Source organism: Ovis aries, chromosome 24 (genome assembly GCF_016772045.2).
Source record: "Ovis aries strain OAR_USU_Benz2616 breed Rambouillet chromosome 24, ARS-UI_Ramb_v3.0, whole genome shotgun sequence".
In the NCBI taxonomy this organism is placed as follows: domain Eukaryota; kingdom Metazoa; phylum Chordata; class Mammalia; order Artiodactyla; family Bovidae; genus Ovis; species Ovis aries.
This window is the reverse complement of record NC_056077.1, coordinates 35,185,946-35,202,058: the sequence shown is the minus strand read 5'-3', so window position 1 is coordinate 35,202,058 and position 16,113 is coordinate 35,185,946. Positions and strand designations below refer to the sequence as shown.

At 51.4% G+C, this 16,113-nt stretch overlaps 1 protein-coding gene across 5 annotated transcripts in view; it reads left to right on the top strand.

Moving 5' to 3' along the window:
• CUX1 (cut like homeobox 1) overlaps nt 1–16,113 on the top strand; it is a 350,788-nt gene that overhangs the window by 280,685 nt on the left and 53,990 nt on the right. For 3 of the 5 annotated variants that reach the window (XM_012104502.5, XM_027961700.3, XM_012104506.4), the window contains exons 17-20: nt 734–835; nt 2,253–3,088; nt 4,957–5,122; nt 5,652–5,708. The exons of the other annotated variants lie outside the window; for them this stretch is intronic. In XM_012104502.5, coding sequence (XP_011959892.2) covers nt 734–835; nt 2,253–3,088; nt 4,957–5,122; nt 5,652–5,708 — 1,161 coding nt within the window. The remainder of the gene's footprint in view (nt 1–733; nt 836–2,252; nt 3,089–4,956; nt 5,123–5,651; nt 5,709–16,113) is intronic. 5 annotated transcript variants of the gene reach the window in all.

Sequence of the window (16,113 nt, the reverse complement as noted above, 5' to 3'; positions counted from 1 at the left end):
GACCAGTTAAAACCTATGGACGGCTTCCAGGAAGCACCGAGGCCGGCCCCCAGGCCATGGTAGCTGCAGCGCATCTGGTCACGTGGCTGCTCACCGTGTGACCAGAAGACGGGGTTCTTGCCCTGTAGACATGTCCTCGGGCTCCTCTCCTTGTTCATGTGATGAGACCCAAAAATTTTACCTTAAGCCTCTTCCCTTTGTACATCCAAACAATGGCAGGAGAATCAGCCCCAACCCCTTGCCCCTTCTGCCCATTTTTTCTCTCTGGCCTCAAGGACATGTATAGGGAGGGCCTTGAACATATCCCAAGCCAAAACAACTGCTGGAGTTGCTTTTAAATGACTCAAAAAAAAAAAAAAGCCTTGCCCTTTAATCCTTCATTTATATATATTTTTATACACACACACACACACACACTGAATTAAATGATTTGCTCTCCCTGCTCCCAACCCATGGGTGATACCCAGCTTGGATAGTGTCAGAGCTGGTCCCACAGGCCAAACACTGTTTGACACCAGGTGGAGTCAGCAGGAAGCCCTTCCTGCCCAGGGTCGCCGTACCTGCTGTGAAGTCACCCGCACAGCAGGTACAGGTAAGCAGGAGGCCAGCCTGCCTCCTTGTCATCGCCGGCCTCAACTCACCGGCAGCTATTTTTCAGAATGCTATCTTTGTGCAGCACTACATTTTGTTCCAGGTGTGGGTTTGTTGTCATCGGTGTGGCTTCTCCCTGCAGGTAACATCACCACCCGGATCCGAGCCTCCGAGACCGGGTCTGACGAAGCCATCAAGTCCATCCTGGAACAAGCCAAGAGGGAGCTGCAAGTCCAGAAAACCGGTACGGAGTCCAGGACTTCCACCACTGCCTTCCCCGCTTACGTCGTGAGCGTTCTGTTCAGCAGTAATTAACTGAGTTTAAAAAGAAATAGAATGTGTGTTTTCAAGCCTTTAGTACAGCGGGGAGCAGGTCTGTGTGACATGTGTTTTGCTTACCATTCTAGGTCATTCCTTAGCCCTAGCCTAGAATATCCATGACTTAAATGAGCAAGTAATCTGTATCAGATTCCCTTTCTTAAATACAACACAGGAATCTGTTATTTGGTATACACTTGACCACACACTAGTGAAAAACAAACTCTTAACAACTGCTTTACAGAACAAATGTTAGCAGGAAGGAGCAGGAAGTGTTAAAGGACAGGTGTCCCCACCTCTGTAGTCAGTCAGCCCCGGGAATCGGCCCTCAGAGCTCCCTGTGAGCCGCCTTGTCCAAGAGGAGGGAACACCAACATTTCAGCTTTTTCTCTGGGTGAGCAGTGATTGAGAGGCGCACCAGGCTGTGGATTCAGCTCAGAGCTTCCGCTAGAGGGGAAACCGAGCAGCCAAGTTCTCCTCCTGAGGTTCAGCACAGACACACACCTGCCCTGTGCCCCTGAAGCCCCTGCTCTGCCCAGTCCTTCCAGCAGGGACCATGGTGTGAGGCCCCACCAGGCCTGGCAGCAGGCAGCGTGACATCGAGCGCCCACCACCCCTGGCCACGCTCCTGGGTTCCTGAGCTAGGGCCAGCCCACTGGCCCCCCTACCCCAGCCCCGGCCCTCCGCTTCCCCTTCCCCTTGGTGGCCACCCCAGAGTCACCCACCCAGAAGGGAATCTGAGCTGACAGAACCAGTGGAATTTTGGAATATAGCACACAAGAATGTTAAGTTTAAAGTCATCCAGGGGACTAACGTGGCGGTCCAATAAGTGGGACTTTGCCTTCCAATGCAAGGGGTACCGGATCAATCCCTGGTCAGGGAACTAAGATCGCATACATCTCATGGCCAAAATACCAAAACATAAAGCAGAAATAATATTGTAACAAATTTAAAAAAGATGCACAATAATAGCCCACATCAAAAAATAATAATAATAATAAATCAAATAAATAAAGTCATCTGGGAAAGAGGCCAAGATGGTGTGTCTCAGAGCGTTTGCACACGTTACACCCTCCACCCCCCCCATCCCCACCCCCCATCACACTCCTGATTGTAACTCCATTCAGTCGGTGGGGCCATGGAGCAGTAGCTTTAGCCCTTCATCGCTAAACGGTTGCATGAACGGTTCACATTTCACGAGGCGGGAAATGCTGAGATCACAGCGCAGTGAGGTTGTCCCGAGTAACCTGCAATCCATGGCGGGTTAACTGAGAAGGACGTGGGTGGGAAAGCCCTTCCCCCCTGGGAGGTGCCGCTGTCTCATCTGCACGTTTGCTCCGCAGCAGAGCCGGCCCAGCCTTCCTCGGCATCCAGCGGCGGGAGCGCGGACGACGCCATCCGCTCCATCCTGCAGCAGGCCCGCCGGGAGATGGAGGCCCAGCAGGCCGCCCTCGAGCCCGCCTTAAAGCCCGCGCCGCCGTCCCAGACAGACATCGCCCTCCTGACCCCCAAGCTGATACCCGCCTCTCCCATGTCGTCGGTGTCCAGTTACTCCCCTTTAGCCGTCTCCCTGAAGAAGCCCCCCTCGGCTCCCGACGCCAGCGCCCCTGCCCTGCCCAACCCGCCAGCCCTGAAGAAGGAGTCCCAGGACGCGCCCGGGCCGGACCTCCCGGGGGCGGCCGACCCCGCCACACAGGGGGTCCTGAGACACGTGAAGAGTGAGCTGGGCCGCGGCAGCGTGTGGAAGGATCACTGGTGGAGCGCCGTCCAGCCGGATAGGAAGAGCAGCGCTCCGCCGGAAGACCCCAAGGCCGAAGACGCCAGCAGCAGCAAAGAAAAAGGCAGCTGCGGCGGGCAGGCGCGGGCGGAGCGCAGCCAGCTCCAGGGCCCCTCCTCCTCCGAGTACTGGAAGGACTGGCCCAGCGCAGAGTCGCCCTACTCCCAAAGCTCAGAGCTGAGCCTGACCGGAGCCAGCCGCAGTGAGACGCCCCAGAACAGCCCTCTGCCCTCCTCACCCATCGTGCCCCTGTCGAAGCCCACCAAGCCCTCAGTCCCACCGCTGACCCCCGAGCAGTACGAGATCTACATGTACCAAGAGGTGGATACCATCGAGCTCACCCGGCAGGTGAAGGAGAAGCTGGCCAAGAACGGCATCTGTCAGAGGATCTTCGGGGAGAAGGTACGAGGTGGGGGTTCCATTCAGCGGCCTAGGTCTTCCCATTTCCTTTCACTGATAAGGACTGGGGAGCAGGAGGGATCTGCCTGGAGGATGTGGCCATCACCCACTTAATTAACCAAAGAGAACTGTGGCTCGTCTACTCCCAAACTTGCAAGGAGACTGGCCAGTGAACGCTCCATTTGCTGCAGCCTCGCTGGAGGCCAGGTTCCCAGCAAGGCCCTCTCACCCTCTGTGGCCCTTTAGACCTCTCATCATATATGAGGGGGTGGCAGAGTCACCATTTGGCAGATGAGGAAACCGAGGCTCAGGGAAGTTGACCACATGCCCCAAGCTAGCAGATGACTAAGTCAAGCCCTGTCCCTGTGGCTGAGCGGAGCCCAGAGGCACCATCTCTGTAGGCTGTTTTGGCCAAAAAGGATCTGATCAGAGAGAGAGATGACCAGCCCACAGAGAGCCAAAAGGCACTTGGTAGAGACAGCAGTCAGAAGATGCTAGGGTGTTGTCCAGCCAGAGGGGCAAAGCAGCTTGCCCAGGGGTGCACAGCTAGGGGTGGCATGGGCAGAGCTGGGCAGGGCCCAGGCTGTGCCCAGGGCCTGCCCTGAAGGCCCTCGCTTTCTCATCGTCCTTCTTGGCGCTTCCTGGTCACTAAGATTCTGGATAATGGGGATTTACCAGGCCTGCAAAATGTAAGATAAACATAGTACTCCAGGATAGTCTTAGATTAAACAACGACTGGCTAAGCAGAATGAGAAGCGCTCCAGTCCCGTAAAAGACAGTCTTCCTGAGTGGCACAGGGCTGGGTCAGCAGTGGCCTTCGAGAGGCCCGAGGGAGGCCTCCTCCACCTCCTTCCCAGGTCCGGCCTTGAGTTCAGTGTTTGCAATATACCGTGTCATGCATCCTTGTGATACAGTTGTGAACTCTTCATCCCGATCTTGCAAAAGGTGATGGGGTGAATAGGAATGAGGATGAGAATTTAAAGTCCCTTGAAATTTCTAGTTCAGTGTTGTAAAAATATCATTTGAGAACATTTAAATAGACATTTGTGCTCATGCCTTAAATTTAGCAGAGACTTAATAGCATTGAACTTGTTTGGCCCATGAGCGCAGTTTATTCTGGAACTTGAGAACTTTTCAAAGAGTGATCGGATGCAGCCCCTAAATATCTCTGGGCTGCATCTGTGTCCTGTGGGGGGTGTTTGTGCCCATACATATGTATGGCCATATGTGAGCATAAGAAAAGTCGGGTATGTACGTGCAACTTGTCGACCGTCGGCACTGAGCTCCACTCCCAGGCTGGCTCCTCTGTCGCCACCAGCTCACCTCTGGGCCCCTACCGTGGAGCGATGTGATCAGAGAGAGCCGACCTTTCTAAATGCCAGGCTGGCCCGGCGTCAGCACAGGAGACAGACGCCTGAGTCCCGCCAGCATCCGTTGCTCCTGGTTTATCTGAAGGGGTCCTTGGCCCCCAGCACCCTGGCCTTTCCTGGCGCCACCAGGCAAAGAGCAACATAGTTTCAGTGCTTCCTCCTCGGGTTGTCAGGGCGACAACCCTGCAGGCCTGGCAGGATCAAGACCCTGGAGGGAGGGGGCCCCTCCTCTCCATTTGTCTGCCCCTTTCTCCCTAGGATCTGAAAGCAGGGACCATGACTGTGGCTCCCTGTGCCAGGGTGTCAGCCCACCTTGAAAAGCTTAGCCACCCCCCAACCCAGGCTGTCGCCACCCCCCAGGGGCCAGTTCTGTGCTCCTCCCGGGAGTGCTCCAGTGCCGTCCTACCTGGCCACGCCACCACATGGCCGTGCATGTAGCACTGAGGCCTCACACCAGATTCAGGCGCTGATGCCACCACGTGTCCTTGGTTGCCGTTCCAGGTGCTAGGCCTATCACAGGGCAGTGTCAGCGACATGCTGTCCCGGCCGAAGCCATGGAGCAAGCTGACCCAGAAAGGACGAGAACCCTTCATCCGGATGCAGCTCTGGCTGAACGGCGAGCTGGGCCAGGGCGTCCTGCCCGTCCAAGGGCAGCAGCAAGGGCCAGGTAGGGGCGGCCCCGCCCCCAGGCTGCTGCGGGGAGCGGGGAGGGGTGTCCACATGAGGCGGGGCTGAGACGCCTCTTTCCTCCACAACCTGTTGCCATGGGACTGACTCAGTTTTTAGGAAAGAGAAGATTGTGCCTAGCTAATTTTATAAGCAGCAGAAAATGAGTTACCAATTAAGAAAATGCTGTTTATACATAAATATAGGTAAAAGTCAAGTAGCTAAATCAGGGAATCGGGAAAGGAAATCAGCCAAAGGCACAGAATGAAGGCTCTCACGGGTGGCTGCTTCCGCCTGCCCCCCAGCTGGGGGACAGCTTGCCACCAGCAGCATTTGGCCTGTCCGCATGGGTCCCTCCTCTTCTGTGCTCTGCACCCCTGCCAAGTCTGCCCTTTCCCGTAAGGAGTGAGGACCCTCCCTTGTGCCTCTGGGCCCTTATGCTGTACCCCCTCAGCTGTGCTCAGGGCATTAAGAAGCTTTAACCCCCGAGTTTGCTTCCTCATGTAACTGTCCCCCTTTCTCTCCTTTAGTCTTGCACTCCGTGACGTCACTACAAGACCCCCTGCAGCAGGGCTGCGTGAGCTCAGGTAATTAGCCACAGTTGGGGTTTGGATGATATATTTCCCTGCCTTTTGGTCTGTATGGGGGGGACTTGAAGGGTCCCTCGTCCTGGATCCAGTGAGCTGAAAACATGGTATCCTGTTGGCAAACAGGGTTCTTCAGGGTCATAGTTTCTAGTGGAGAAGCAGAGGGTCGAGAGCCGAGTGCAGGTCCCTCCCACATTTTCTTACTCCTAGCTGTGTTCTTTCATCAGCCTGTCGCATGAAGCCCTGCCTTCGGGACTGGGGTGCGAGTCAGAGACGGATTCTGTGCTCAGGGGGCTTCCAGCCTTATAACAGGATATAGGGGACAAGCAATGGGCATTGCAGTTCAGGGCGTGATGCTCAGGAGAGTGGCATTGAGGTTGAGGTCCAGCCTGGGAGCAGGTGGTGGAGAGCCTGGAGCACCAGCCAAGGGCCTGGGGCTGCTTCTGTCCGGCATCAGAGAGCCTTGAGGCCTGGTCTCCGAGGTCACTTCACCGCCTTCCGGACTCCTGAACATGGCAGCCCCGGGCTGGCCCGCACACCAGGCTCCTGACCCCGTGCGTTCCTCGCCTTCCTGGGCGTACGCTTGTGCCAGCCCCTTCCTACCCAGCTCTCGGGAACAGCCAGCATCATGAGCTGTTCCTCTTTCTTCCTTTCTTCATCTTTCTAAACATGTTAATTAGTCTCCATATCCCATTGATTCATTGAAAACACAAACAAAGCTAAGTGAGGAGCATGGAACCCGCCAGCCTGTTGGAAGTTTTATGAGGGAAAACACGTGTCGTGAGGGGAACAGCTGGGCCGCAGCGGCCGATACCACTTCAAAATTCCAAACCCACGCGCAGAAGCAGCCGGAGTACACTGGGCTGCAGCTCAGTTCCCACCAACATTTGCTTGTGTTACGGGTATTCCGTCTTGAGGGGTTGAAGGCTGTGTCTAACCCAGGCTCTTGGCTTCCATCGCTGCACCTCTGAAAGGAGCGGTTGGCCCTCTGAGAAGGATCAGGTGTACTTCCTCCTCCCTGCCTTTCTGGGTTGGCCAATCTAATTAGCAAGTGCTGGAGACCTTAACACAGCCCTGGCTCAAATTCAAGACACATTAGGGAAATAATGGACACAGTTGTTTGTGCTAAGAGTTTCCCGGACGTTTGCATGGAAAACTAGCCCTGCCTCTCGCTTAAACAGAACGCCGGCCTCCTGTTAAACTCCCCAAGTATTTGCTGCCCCATCAGAGTCAGGACCCAACTTGGCAGAATGTGACAGTTTTTAGATCAAACTCCCTTGTTCCTAAATAAAACAAGAAATCGCCTGCAGTTCCAGGTCGGTTATGATCGATGCCAAAACCTTCTCTGGTTCTGAACAAATTCTTCAAGAGTGGCTTTAAAGAGTGGTTTTTATTGTTATAGCAAGCCCTCGCTACCGTGCTGGAACATTCATATGACAGTCCCATTTCCAGCATGGGAAAACTCACAGGGCTCCTCAGAGGGACGTGAATGATATTTGTAAGAGAACAAATTACTTTATAAAATAAAGTGATTTACACTCTTGGGGAGTCTGGAGATTGAAAGAGGGAGGGAGGGAGGAGGAGGCAGTGAGCCCCTGGGTAAAAGTGAGCGCTGTAGAACTTTCCCCTGGTTTCTGTGAAGAGGTGGCAGGCAGGCCTCTCCTTGTTGTCACCTGAGCAAGATGGGCTTCTGCAAGGTGCTCAGTCGTGTCCGACTCTTTGTGACCCCTTGAGCTATAGCTCGCCAGGCTCCTCTGTCCATGGGATTCTCCAGGCAAGAATATTGGAGTGTGGGTTTCCACTTCCTTCTGCAAGCAAGATGGGAGGTAGACTGCAAACCTCCCCCTCGACATGCCCGCTGTGAGTCAGCAACCGGGAAGCCATCAGTAGAAATAATAATTATGGTGATTGTGGGGAAAGTGGAAAAATGTTTCTGATATGCTAGGAAAATTATAAAAATTTGTTAATATCTTGATGGTGGCCTAGGGAAAATGCTTCTCTGGATCAGGAAAGACTAGAAAGTGCTTGTCAAAATGAAAAGAAAGATGACCAATAGTGACAAGATTAGGGTGGCAGTTTTCCTTGTTTAAAATTTCTTTACTTCAGCTTTACCCTTTTAGGAGTGTTTCTAAAAATTAAAGTAGCTATGCCTTTCAGGATGTGGAATTTAGATTTGAAAAACAGAATTCGCTTATAATGATGAGTGTTGACAAATCATTTGGGGATGAATGGCTATTCAGTTCAGTTCAGTCACTCAGTTGTATCTGACTCTTTGAACCCCATGGATGCCAGGCTTCCCTGTCCATCACCAGTTCCCAGAGTTTGCTCAAACTCATGTCCATCAAGTCAGCGATGCCATCCGACCATCTCATCCTCTGTCATCCCCTTCTCTTCCCACCTTCAATCTTTCCCAGCATCAGGGTCTTTTCCAATGAGTCAGTTCTTCAAATCAGGTGGCCAAAGTATTGGAGCTTCAGCATCTGTCCTTCCAGTGAGTATTCAGGACTGATTTCCTTTAGGATTGACTGCTTTCCTTTAGGATTGACTGCTTTGATCGCCTTGCTGTTCGGGACTCCAGGACCTTTGACAGCTTAAAAAAATTAGTGTCTCAGAGAAAGCTTTCAGCATGCTCCCCCAAAGGCATGGGAGTAATGCCTCTAGCCTAGGGTTTCTCCAGGGTTCTGATTCCCTGCTCTCACCATGGCTACCACAGAATCCTTCCAAAGAGGCCCCTAGACCCAGAAAGATGCTCTGTCCTCAGTGGTGGCTTCATGAGGCCTCTGCCTGAGCCAGCTCAGCGTGGTGGCAGCAGGTGGCCACAGGAAGGTAATTCTACCCTTGGGTTAGTCTGTTTCTGAATGTTGGTGAGAAACAGTCGGTGTCTGAGAATCCAGGCTGCCAAACTGGCCTGGCCACCGTTTTAGCCTCCCAGGTGTGGAAGGACTTTGGAAGACCTGCCTTCTGTCCATAGCCTCTTTCTGAGCAGAGATCGTGCAGATCTAATGCATGGCTCTGTGCTTAGTTACCATGGCGATGAGGTACCCCAGGAGCAGAGGGCCTCACTCATCTCCACAGCGAACTGCTGACACAGGAATCAGTTTTCTGCACTAAGAATTCCTGTCTGTCTCTTTCCACCCAGGCCCGTTGCCCTCAGTGTCTCTGTTTTTCTTAACGATTTCTCTGTCGAACTTGCCGATCAGTTCTATGATAAAAGGAGAGACAAACTCAAGTTTCTGGTGCATCATCACTTTTCCTCTTGGCAGTTGTAATCATTTCTAAATGTCCCTTTGATGATTCGAGCGTCGAGATGATGGCCTCAGACACTGAGGAAAGTTGATGCCATTTTCAGCGAGTGACCTCTGCTTATTTTGGAAGCTGTCGAGGCCTCCATGAAGAGTAAGGAGAACAGAAAGTTCCATGTTGATTATATGAGTAGCTTAAAAAGCAAAAACGGGTTTTAAAGGACCAGACTTCAGATCAATTACCTGATCCTTTATTTCCCAGTAGTCTAGTTTTGTTGTTTTTTTTTTTTAATAGGTATTTATTTATTTGGCTGTGTCAGGCCTCAGTTGCAGAACTGAGAATCTACATTGCGGCATGTGGGATCTTAGTTCCCCAACCAGGGATCGAACCTGGCCGCCTGCTTTGGGAGCACAGAGTCTTAACCATTGGACCACCGGGCAAGTCCCTCAACACACAATTTTTGGATTGGCTTCTTTCAAAGTTCCCAGTGTTGGGTTGTCTTTGATCTAATATAGCAAACCTATTTGAAGGCAGAGGTGCAGGTGGTCCTTGGGGAATGGTCCTCCGTGTCTCCCTTTTGTTTTTCTCCAATCTCAGCTATCATCCATTGGCTGCCCTTGCCCTGCTTAGCAATAGTAATGCTCAAGGGAACCAAAGGGAACCCTCAGAGAAGGAGAAGGGAGGGGCCGAGTGAGACTTGTCTTCTCTGAGTGCGGCCTGCAGTCATTGCTTATCAGTTAGCGGGGTGGTTTTTTTAAAGGAGGAAAACCTGGAGCAGTGATGACAGTGTGCATGTGTACATATATGTAGGCAGGTATATAGGCACATAGTTAGCTATGGCTCCAATTGCATGTTTTCTTTAAAGCTCCTTTCGTATTCATGGTTCCTTGGTGTGATTAATCTTTTAGCCCCAAGGGAAAGGAGATGGAAGACAGCTCTTAAGAGGGGAGAAGGAAAGGAGAATATTTTCCTGGATGCAACTCAGTCCGTCATTGCCTTACAGAGAACTGATAGGGAGGACTCGCCCATGCCCTCAGCTTTATAACTTTTCTTTTTTTTTTCAATTTTTATTGGAGTACAGTTGCTTTACAATGTTTTATTAGTTTCTTCTATACAGCAAAATGAATTAGTCACACATATACATATATCCTCTCTTTCTTTGGATTTCCTTCCCATTTAGGTCACCACAGGGCATTGAGTAGAGTTCCCTGTACTATATAGTAGGTTCTGTGTTAAACGAGTACTGTATATGTTGTTCAGTCGCTAAGTCATGTCTGACTCTTTGCAGTCCCATGGACTGCACCATGCCAGGCTTCACTGTCCTTTACCGTGTACTGGAGTTTGTTCAAGTTCGTGTCCATTGAGTCAGTGATGCCATCAAACCACCTCATCCTCTGCCGCCCTCTTCTCCTTTTGCCTTCAGTCTTTCCCAGCATCAGGGTCTGTCATCTGTGTATATGTCAAACTAAATGTCCCTTGACAGAGGAATGGACATATACATGTACACATGCACAAGCATGCGTGTATGCACACAGTGGAATATTACTCAGCCATGAAAAGGAACAAACTTGCACCATTTGCAGAGACGTGGGTGAACCTAGAGGCTGCCATACAGAGTGAAGTGAGTCAGAGAGAGAAACACAAATATCGTGTATTAAGTGTCTTAACGCATATATGTGCAGACTTTAAAAAATGGTACAGATGATTCTATTTGCAAAGCAGAAATAGAGACACAGAGATAGAGTACAACTGTATCAGCTTTTGTAACTTGTTACTCTGGGAACCCTTCCTGCCTGCAGCTCACAAGCTCCACACCCTCTTCTGATGGATTATTGCAAACTGCACAAGGGATGGCTCAGTCTCTTCTGGTTAATTATAAAACACCCAGCTTTTCCCCAGCATGTTGGGTAGGAACTGCAGGTTCCAAGTCTCCACCCGTGGAGAATTCCATGGCTCCGCGTCGCTCTTCTCACTCAGCAGAGCACCAGTTGCCTCTTGAGAAGACAGCAGCTGCATCCGTCTCTTAACGTGGGTGGTCTCATGCACGCCCCTCCCTGACGTGAGGCCACAGGGCTCTGTGCTGCATATGGCCCTACACAGACATGGCCTCCGATTAGGGACAGGCCAGCCTTCCTTTTTAATACACGTAATGGCCAGGAGAACATATCCACAGTTTTAGTGCCTTTGATTTAGCAATAGGATTCTGCTGAAACTTCCTCAAATAAGCCATTAGTGCCTCAATTTTAATGATTAAGTCAGGGTGGGGCATTTGAATAGCTCATTAATAAGAAAAGGAATGGCTCATTGTACCCCGAGAAAATTCCATGGCACCATCTAAGGCAGGCAGAGCTCTTCATTCAGTACCATCAACTAGATCTGATTTGATTCTTTTTTCTTTTATGGAAATAGATCAGTCATAGCAACTGTTGGTACTGTCTGAAAAGAACTATTCTAACCCTCCTTTGTTTTGAATAGCTGAAAAGATTTGTATATCCATAACTGATTTATACATGGCCCTAGACCACAGATCGAAAACAAAAGAAAATTCTGAAAAGCCACTTGTGAGCTGGAAAATGCCCCTCCCTAAGCAGGCGGCCGCTGCTCATCACTAGTTCAGGGCTCAGCCTCTGCCTTCACTCACCCACCGTGGACGTGGTGGCCAGAACCAAATGCTCATCCATTTCTTGGTTGTGCCCTGCATGAGGGTGTTTTAATATGACCAGGAGTGCCAAGATAAAGGAATTCTCTATCTAAGATCAGAAAAGACAGGTTTTTGGAGTCAGACACAGCCTACCTTACTGTCGTCTGTTGTCTGGTACATGTGGGCATAGGCCTGCCAGGAGGGAGGCCCTTGGTGCTAAGGGAGCCCCTAGGAGGGGGCTGAGCCATGAAGGGGTCAGAGAGGAGAACATTCCAGGCCAAGAGCTCTGCAAGTACAAAGGTTCACTGATGGGCTAGGACATGGGGGACAGAACCTTTGGGGGGAAAAAAGGGAAAATACTCGAAATCCCTACTTGTGGTTCAGCTGGTAAAGAATCCGCCTGCAACGTGGGAGACCTGGGTTCGATCCCTAGGTTGGGAAGATCGCCTGGAGAAGGGAAAGGCTACCCACTCCAGTATTCTGGCCTGGAGAATCCCACGGACTGTATAGTCAGTCCATGGGGTCACAAAGAGTCGGACATGACTGAACAACTTTGACTTTCACTTTCTGCTTCAGAGACCTTTTTTCTCTCAAAGTAACAGAAGGAAGGTGAATTACGGAAGAATTTGTCTCTTCTTTATGTAGAATGCTGTTGCTGCCGCCGCCTGAAGGCTCATCTGATAAGAGCCCGAGTGTGGCAGCAGGACAGGAGAGGGGCCCCTTGCTCCTCTGAGGTGACCTCGGTGACCTGTGTCCGTAGCGGCGTCGGGATTCTCCGCCTGCTGCACCTTACCCCTGTGGGCTTCCAGAGTGTGGCGAGGCAGGCTGAGACAGGACCCTCACGAGTGGCCCTGGAGGCGGGCGAGGCCGTAGCTGGGAGGCCGCCTGGCCTGCAGGCCGCAGGGCGGGAGCTTCTCACCAGCTCCCGGAAGCGCCGCCCACTTCCCCATGCCACCTCCGTGCCCGTGCCGCTCTTTGTTCACCTAGCCGTTCTGAGCGTCTGTGGGATTCGTGGTGGCTCCTGGCCACAGGATCCTGAAACAGCCTCCCTGCAGCATTGACCAGGAAGGCAGAGGGTGCTCAAGGATAGGACAAGCCAAGCCTGGCCTCATCTCCCCTCCCCTAGGGCATGCCACGCCTCCAGGCCCCACACAGGCCTCCCTGGGGAGGCAGCCACCAAGTGAGACAGCCCAGTCCATGTTGCGTCTCAAAGCAGCAAATGTTGTCATCAGGATCCCCGGGAAAGGCTGCTCCAGCCCCCAAGGGTCTCTGTTCTCCCCCGAGTGGGATTCATCATTGTGTCTCCATAAAAAGAGGATAGAATCAGAGAGATTCTGCTGTTGTTCAGTCATTCCAGTCGTGTCTGACTCTTTGTGATCCCACGGACTGCAGCGCACCAGGCTTCCCCCTTTCACCATCTCCCTGAGCTTGCTCAAACTCACATCCACTGAGTCAGTGATGCCATCCTACCATCTCATCCTCTGAGTAACCCAGAGTTAGAGATTTGACTTTTTTTATTTGTATTTATTTATTTTTATTTTTGGCCGTGCTGGGTCTTCTTTGCCGTGCAGGCTTTTCTCGAGTTGCAGCATGCAGGCCTCTCATTTCTGTGGCTTCTCTAGTTGCCAAGTATAGCCTCTAGGGTGCGTGGGCTTCAGTAGTTGCCGCTCCCCGGCTCTAGGACAGGCTCAATAATTGTGGCAAACGGGCTCAGTTCCCCCAAGGCATGTGGGATCTTCCTGGATCAGGGATGGAACCTGTGTCTCCTGCATTGGCAGGTGGATTCTTTACCACTGAGCCACCAGGGAAGCCCTTGACTTTTATTTTTAATTATAGTTTATGTGTTTTTGTTTTCAATAAGTAAAATGCATCATGGCTACAAAATGCAGGATTTAAAAGAGCTCACACCCCTTTTAAAAAATAAGTCACCCTCCCACCCTCATCCTCAAGCCCCCAGGCACTCTCCCCAAAGGCACTTCTGCTGGTTTCCTGCAGAGAGCTTGTGTATCTAGATGTTTGCTGCACATAGAAGGGCGCACACAGGACTCAAGGTTGCCTTGCTTTTCTCACCTGGCAATAGATTGTAGAGACTCCCCCAGGCCAGCACATAAAAAATTTCCTCCTCTTTTCCCTGATATAGGGAATTCCTATATCTGACCATACTATACTTTATTTAAGCAATCACCAGTGAAAAATACTTAGATTGCTTTTTAACAGCAGAACCTAAAACACCATCCTGCAGTGAGCAGCCTTGAGCACGTATGAGCTGCAAATGGACACAGTGGGTTCAGAGCCGACTGCAGAGGGCTCATCTTGTCTTGGCCTCTGAGCAGCTGTGTGGCCTTGGGCATGTGATTCAACCTCTCTGTGTCTCAGTTTCTTCTTTAAAATAGGAAAAGTACCTATCTCCTAGACCATAAGGAGTTTTAAACCCATGTTTAAAAGCCTCCAGAGCAGCAGCTGGCACTGAGGAAGTGCTAGCTGAGTGCCTGCTTTCCTACTGCTGCCCTGGAAGCCACTGCCATTAGGTCATTTCACATGCATTAGGGCAGCAAGGCTAGCTATAAAATCATGCGTGTGCACACCTGACATGTCAGGTTCCTGGCCTTAAAACAGGAAACAGACCCAGCACCCACTTCTTGGGTGGAGACTCAAGTGGGAGCATTGCTGGGCAGTAGCTAGCGCAGAGGGTCAGCCAAGGGAGGACCTGCACGCAGTTCTCCAGCGTCCTGGCCTCCCAGAAATGTTGACCATCCATCTGCCATTCCATGAGGTTGACCCAAAATCTTGAGCTTCAAGAGTTAAGGACTGCAGGTGATTGCTCAGACCATCTGGGACAAACTCAGAGCCAGGCCATCTTGTCTGGATACACTCATCTGGGTGACTGTGGGCACAGGTGGCAGCCCCATCTCATTCAGCCTGGACCCTTGGTACTGGCACGTGCTAACTCCCCGTTAGGAGGAGGCCCCAGCAAGCCCTGGACACAGGCCTCTGGGCGCCTCTCTTTTCTCTTCCCCTTAGACTTTCTTTGGAGAATGGAGTTTACAGTACACTGGGCATTCAGTGCAAGAGGCAAAAGTAGGTCACAGGAGCGAATGAGGACTTCTGTTTTCAGTTTTAGTTCCAGAGAAGGAAGAAGAAGCTTAAATGTTTAAAAACCCTCAGGTAATTTTTTTAAAGGTGGTAAGACTACAATGAAGAAACTCATATGTTTGCATCTTTGACGTGCCAAGGGCAGTGCTGATACCTTTAATCCCTAATCAGGTAGCAGAAATGATCCCCCCTACTCCCCCCGTCTTTCAGATGCTCAGAGTGAGAAGCAGTTTGCCCCATCAAGGCGGAGGTCTAAGAAGCACAAGCACTCTGAGGCCAGTCTTGCTGCCATGGGGGAGCCCAAGGACTCGGTCCCCCATGACAGGTGAAGGGTTGGTCCCTGAAACGACACTCGGGGAAGTCAAGGCCACGTTCAAAACAAAGAACAAAACTGGGCTCAAATGATAAATGAGCAGATACTTAAAAATCAGATCCAAGAGGCACAGAAAATCACATGCCTCAGTGAGTACCTAGGGCATCCCCTCGTGTTTCAGGCTAGGAGCTAGGCCTAAAGGAGGGGAGCCCAGCATCAGGTCAGTGGCAGAGTCAGAACCAAGTTCATGAAGCGCTGCAACAGAAAGGGTGTAACCCATCTGACCTGTGATGTGGGTCCATGCCAATTTTAAGCCCCTTCCAGGCTAGATCTTAGGAAGACCCACATGGTGGCCCAGGTTCTTTCCTGAGCAAGGACAGCTTCATGCCCTCTTCCTGCCAGTGGCCCTCCACCATCCCAGGACCCTCAGTCCTGCTCCCTACAGACTGGCCTCTGGGCCACAGTCACACTCAGGAGCAAGAAGGGGGTCCCCAGGAGAATGAAGAGAGCCAGGCAGCTTTCGTCATCGGCTTCATCTCAATTTCGTGTCTTCCTCTTCCCTTCAGAACTGGATTCCTAAATATAGCCCGAGTCTGAATTGGCAGATGTTGGGTTTGTCCTTTACAAGAGGGCCAAAATTAGCTTGTCATTTGGCACCTAAATAAAGCAGCCAAACTGCCTTTGTACCAGCTTTGCAACAAGGAGGGACTGGAGTTGCCGCATTTTATTTGATAAGGAGACTTTTCTGGAAAGCCGGAGCATCACCTCTGAAGCCTAGAGGCTGAGTCTGGAGGGACATGCCTTCCTCCAACTGGACCCCCTCACTCATGAATTACAGTCAGTTCGTTCCGCATAGTTTAAATACCTTGTGAGATTGGAGGAGGAGGATCCATACTCCACAGAAATGGCACTTGGAGAGAACAGCCGTGGTGACTCTCAGTTGGGGAGGAAAAGAGCAATCTGTCCGGAGTGCCTGGAGCTGGGTGAGCACAGGGGCTCCCTAGGGGCAGCAGAAAGATGTTATAATCAATTACCACATCATAACACTGATGTATGATAATTACTGAGTGTTTCTCCTGAGATAGTGCAGCATTTGGCTGGGATGCAGTTCTTTC